Below are 6,295 nucleotides of genomic sequence, written 5' to 3' on the forward strand. Positions count from 1 at the left end.
AGGGTTTGTCTCTCTTGCCGACATTTTCATGTTTCCGAGGCCTCTTTAGGCAAGTTCGTCGCAACACCCGCGTGCCAGGCGTATTCTCTGCGCGGGCAAGGCTGGCACCGCGGCCGCTTAGGAATGTAGCGGCCGCGTATGTAGGCCTATATGCCCCAAACTTATCGTCTAAGCTCAAAACATACATCTTCCTGGAATTGATGGAATCGGAATCGACTTTAGGCGATCGATTCTCGATTCCGATTCCATGCCCGAGAATCGGTGGAATCGAGAATCGACATTTGGAATCGACTCAGCCCTAGTCTTAATACCCCCTGAGTGCATCCTACGCTGCGGCAACGTTAAATAGATGAACTCGGACCTCCCTTTCAGTTCCGGTATTGAAGTCATAATCCTGGCTGTTTTTTTTTATTCGCATCTATTACATGATGACTTGCACAGGAAAGAAAGGAATTTGACGAAGTAAGTCAAAAATCCCTGAGCGTAAATTAGACTTTCAATTATAATTTTTTATAACGACTTGTTTGCCGTAAAATCGCAGAAAAAGGTCTTCTATTCTTCATTCCCGGCTGATTGCTTTTCTTTATCTCAGGTAACAATAATACCCAAGTATCTTCGTTGAACTAGCATTACATATGTTCTATCAAGTTAAACACAAAATCGATATTGCAATCGGCTATGCAGCCGGATCGACGATCGATATGCGACGTTTCGATGGTCGAATCGTTCATCAGTCTCAGGGCTATCATCAACTAAGGACGATGGACGACTCGATCATCGAGATGTTGACAACCATGGAGATGTTGACGCGGCAGCAAACCCGATAGCATTTTATCGACCTTATATTCCGGGAAATCATCACATTTTTCCACAACATACATGAATAAAGAGAATAGGGAGTAAGGCGGCAAGATATTTGTCAAAATCGGGGAATGAAAAAGTTATTTCAAGGATTTGTGGTAAGTAATAGTATTAGGCGGTTGAGAGCAAATTGAGTGAGCTGGGCTTAACTAATGCGCACTAAATACTCAAATCACTGAAAAACCTTTTCCTTTGTGTTTCCATACTCTTTTCCTCTTTTTTAAAGTAAGAACAAAGAAAAATTGGCAATAAAAGAGGAGGTTATTCAGCGATAATTGTCTTCTGAGCTTAAACATGAAGTATCCCAGTGTGGAAAGTTTTTGCAGAATTAAGTTTGAATTACTTCAAAGTATGTGCATAGTTGAATTAATTCAGAATGTATGTGCATAGATCGTGCTTAGAACATGCAAAGTCCGTTTCCCGCTGGACTAACTTTGAACATGCGCAAGGTGAACGTTCTCAGCACATTCTTTGAACTAAATTAGGGAACTAATTCGAAGATTGTTCATTTTGTACATTATTTCACTGATGTCCGCGGGTTTTACGATCTCAGATGCCAACGGATTCTACAGAACACCTCCCAATTCACATGGAGTTCGAAGATTGTTTCATATTTTCCCCCCAAATGCCTACACAAGGTGCGAGCGATGGTCAATTGATTACTCAAGCCTTTATATAATTTAAAATTCACGGAAATTCTGAATTTTAAAATTTTGGCACGCAAATCAATAAGCTAGGTTTTATAATAGGGAAAAAAACTTTCTTCTTATTTAACACAATAATAAAAAAATTCTGTTGATTCCACACCAGGCGAAGCTGATGGAAGGGAACATATGGAGTTGGGGTAGATACTCGCCCTTCTGTATCGAGTTGTTAAGAGACTATAAGGGCAGCGTGAGGACTTACGAATTGGTTAGCTGACTTGTAATGTAGCCAACTATTTGCGTATATCCTTAATGCATGTTTCTGAGTTTTCCTAGTATTTCTAACAGCATGCTTTGCACGATCTATCTTCATGAGCAGATTGCCTTCATTAGTAGTTGGCAAGTTGTACCTTTGAATGAATGAGGAAGAAAAGTTTGTAAGAATGTGTAACATTTTTATGGCGGTGTGGTTAGCATGTGAGAATCCCCTTGCATTTTGATGATTGATCACCCCCTGCCAAACACCCTAGAGGTGACTCATAGCCCCGTCGCCACTCCGGTCGCCAATGGCTACCCATATTGGTAACGCTGCGTTATAGCATACGGAGCTTCTAACACTAGGTCGCCAGTCTCCCGTTGCCACTCAGTAAGTACACATCGCTGGACAATGGGAAAAAAACGCGAAAAGCTCTTGCTACTGAACTCGTTACTAAGTTAGTTAGCCAGTGCGACGCCAGCTAATGTCGCTGGCTACCTCGTCTAATAAGAGCCGAAATGTATATGTTGCGATTTAACGGCTCTGCAGAGCTTACGGGTGAAAGTAAAAAGAGTTGGGGGAAGGGGAAGGAGGGGAGGAGAATGAAGACGGGAGAATCTAAAGTTTGTAAAGAAATTATAACGTTCGCGGAAGCATGCCCAAAGAGTTGTTTTAGCGGCTTCAACTGACACCACCTACTCTGAATTGCAACTCCGTCACTCTTTCGTGAACTCGTGGTGAATGCAGTTGTGAGCTGAGAAGGGACCCCAGGAACTGGAGTGGAAGAGGCAGCTATCAATTGCAACCACTAACGCCGATTTATTCTAGGTGAGTACGTAGTATTTACCATATTACTAAATTTGTTTCATTAGTTAATATATTTATTATTAGAATTTTTGGTTCTCAGATTAGATGTATGAATTTTGCGAGACTCTACACATAAGCTCACTTGTTGCATATTCGGTTTGTGGTGATCGGAGGATACTCTGCGTGGCGGGAATGGAGGCGTGACGCTACTTTTCCCGCCCTAGGGTGCGGGGGTCCAAGGGGCATTTCCGAGAATTTGGACCATGCACTGGGGTACACTCCCCTTTCCCGCTGCGACCCCTTCCCCCTCACGCGCACCCCCGGGAAGTGGACATATAGGGCAGAAATTCTGTCCCGCGTGGACAGTTTTTCATGGCAGTACAGTGAGTGCGTTAATGCTGGTGCCTGGGTTGGACGAGTTCGTCGTTCGAGGACTTCTGCGATTCTCCATCCGGGGACTCTTCGGGACCTTGACGCGGAAGCTGCGGTAGTTCTCGAGCAACAACTCGTGTGGGAATCGAACCGGGTACGACCAAGTCCACGACCATCAGCACCGCCTCTCCCTACTCGCCGCCACGTAAGTTCTATACCCAAGCATTCCACCTCCGTGCGCGCCAGCCTCAAATCCCCCCCGTGAAAGTGTACGAACGGAATAACAGCGAACAATAAAAGCTGAGTTAGTTACTCCCAATGAGCATTTGATTCGCTCTCCCTTCGGGACCTTATCCAGGCAGAAGACCTACTAGTAGGTAGCAGTGTCGTCCCGTCGCGACATTTTGGTGTCACGTGAAAAATTAATTTATCCAAAATTCATTTTACTTTTCGGGGGCTTACTTTGCAGTGAATAATCTAAAGGACATTTACTCCGATTTTTTTGTTATTTTCGTTATTTTATTTTATTTTTGTGTGTGTTTTAATTTTGATATTACTTCAGTATGGCCTGGCCACAGGAAAATTTTCCTTTAGAACGAAACTCGAATCCATTATTTCGGCAGGAGCATAGCTCGCATTTAATTGATTTCTGTCTATCCGTATAACCATAACCCCAAATGATTCAGAGAATTTACCTCATCTGCCATTCCCTACACCTAACTCCGCAATCCCTCACACTCTTGGGGGACAAGTATATTTTATTCCGTTATCTGCTTCCCTGCATTTCCATTAATAAAGAAGTTCGAACTTAATTTCAGATCAAATTCATGATAGCCCTAGCTGGAGGAAAAAAAGGCCTGTTGATATCGCCAACATTGTGATGGGGACAATAATGACTAATTATTGTGCTGCTCATTATGTGTGGGATGGTGTCCATAAAAGGGGGAAAGGAGATAAATTAGCCCTGAAATCATCATTGCCCGTGCTGGAGAAGTGCCTCCAAGGTTTGTTATTGAATTTCTGAATTATCTGCTGAATTATAGTTGCTTAGCGATCCAAAATCGTTTCAATGTACCAATAAATTTTTTTCTTGCAGAGATCATGGAAAGAGTGAGCACACCTAATATTCAGGGAAAGGAGGTGAAGAAATGTGCGGGTAGATTTTTAACACTTGCACCATCACGGCAAGGCAAAAATGACCCGCCACTGGCATTTCCATGGACGTACAGACAGGCAGAGCCAATGGGGGAAGAGGCGAATGAAGAAGCCCATTAAAAATTTCATTTTTAAGCTTCAACATAAGTATGCGTGCTTTGCCTATTTGCCGTGGAATAATTTTTATGTGGAAACAATTAGTATATATGTATAATTGTGTATTCTTTTCATGCTTTGTGTTATCATCATCAATCATTCCTCAATTACTTTTATTCGCTCGCTTTCACATTGTTTCTATAATATTTGCCATTTAATATGAATGTCATTTTTTATGAACATAAATTTTTACATTAAATACCTATATTACATTATTATTTTATACCCTCCTTCTTGGATTTATTTCCAAAATGAATGTACATAAGATTTCTCCTTCGCCTGTCCCTTAGGCCGGCCCTTATTTTTCAGAATTGCGAAAAGTTGTGTTTTCCTAGTCTCAAAATGATCCAAATGAAGTTTATATTCACATGTTAAAATTTGGTTACTTTAAAATAAGGGCAACCCGTGCCCCAAGGGCCCTAAGTACTGAGGACCCTCAATTGAGTTTTTTGGAGCAGAAAAAGTGCTATCCCTATGTAAAACGTAAAAGTAAAGGTCTTAAGGGCCGATTTTCTGTTTGTTTTTACCTATCTCTAAGCGTTTACGAGATATCGTCCGTCGTAATGCAATCCACCCCCCAGGGCGCTACCCCGCACCACGGCGCCGCTGAGGTACGCGCCGCACCACTTACTAGACACTTCCCCTCCACCCCCTCCCCTCCCTCGACAAAGTCTTTACTCCCACTAGCAATATCTAGCCCCTAAAAAAAGTGCTTACTTTAGAAAGAATTAAATTGCAATGACAATATTTCCAATCCAATTGATCAATTTATTTTCACGCTAGTCATGAATTTCAGTAGATATCAACCAAAATAAAATAAATTTTCAGAGTACTTCTAATCTTTCACTGAAACCCCATATTTGGCAATTAAAGTGTCTTTGCGCACTTTAGGGGTTGTATTTCGTTGAAAATTCGCACTTAGTAATAAATTTTTAAAGCTTTCTTCCTTAACTGACTAAAAACCTTGAATTTGTTTCAACCCTCTCTCTGCACAATCATTCACCACTTGTGGACCGAGAATAATTTGCAAATAGTTCTTGGATGTTCATCCCATCCTGGCATGTGCGCATCAAATAATGGAGTGCATATTTACAATGTATTAAATAGCTTTCTCGAATTAGTGGTGACAAAATTTGATAAAGATACCTTAGTCATGTCTTTATGTTTATAGAATGCCTTCTTCGGTGGATCACATTTTCCCCCGCATGTCCTCAATACGGAGTATCACGTTTTCCTTGTTATACCTAGAAAAGGATCCGTCAAAGAATGCCAGGCCTACAACTCCGCACTCAGGTACCACAAGTGGTTTGAAAACCTCTTTTGTACTGCTTTCGCTATGTCCAGGTTAACACTTTCGCAATTAACAATCCTTTTTAGGAACTGCGGGTCCCTGTTGGGAGCGGAGAACCACATCTTTTTCTTTCTTTTTGAATATATTGAAATCTATTCCACTAATAACTGCAATTAGTGCTCCTCTTTGATTGCGTAAGAATTTTACTTCTTCAGCCCAAGCACATTTATCCGAGAGATTAACTGCACTTTCCTCCTCGGGCGTCAAAAATTCAATGGTACCGCTCCTTTCAATGTCAAACAAATCATCAAATTTTGTTACGAAAGATTCTCTTCTCTTCATATCCACTGTATTTCGCGCTCTCTCTTTATTTCGTCGCACGTTCATCCATTCTTTGCGTCATTTTTCTAGCTTTTCAATCGCTTTATTTTACCGTAATAGCAGGAATTCTCGTTTTGTACTATGGATGAAACGCATCTCTTACGGTTTTTCTCGCACTTAGTCTCATGCATTTTGAACCCATTAGGTGATAGAGAAAACACACAGTACTCTTCTCTCTGTAGGTAACTTTCAGCCAAGTTTTTCTTCACTTTCTTTTCCAACCAGTTCAATGCCTGGATTTAGTCTTGATTTCATGCCTTTCCTTGTTGGCCTATTCTTAAAATGAATGTCACGTGTATTCATGATAAACTACTTATTTCGCCATTATTCTCCTTACATCCTAAAAAACTTAGCACTTCCTATCCTTTGCAC

The 6,295-nt window shown here is 41.3% G+C and overlaps 1 protein-coding gene across 1 annotated transcript; it reads left to right on the plus strand.

Moving 5' to 3' along the window:
- The first annotated feature begins 3,378 nt into the window (after nucleotides 1-3,378).
- Nucleotides 3,379-4,433, plus strand: LOC124171609. The gene is made up of 2 exons (XM_046550817.1): nucleotides 3,379-3,944; nucleotides 4,037-4,433. Exons 1-2 carry the CDS (start codon nucleotides 3,821-3,823, stop codon nucleotides 4,213-4,215), a joined length of 303 nt encoding a protein of 100 aa, XP_046406773.1. The 5' UTR covers nucleotides 3,379-3,820; the 3' UTR covers nucleotides 4,216-4,433.
- The last annotated feature ends 1,862 nt before the right edge of the window (nucleotides 4,434-6,295 follow it).

This window comes from Ischnura elegans, chromosome X (assembly GCF_921293095.1).
Source record: "Ischnura elegans chromosome X, ioIscEleg1.1, whole genome shotgun sequence".
Lineage (NCBI taxonomy): Eukaryota > Metazoa > Arthropoda > Insecta > Odonata > Coenagrionidae > Ischnura > Ischnura elegans.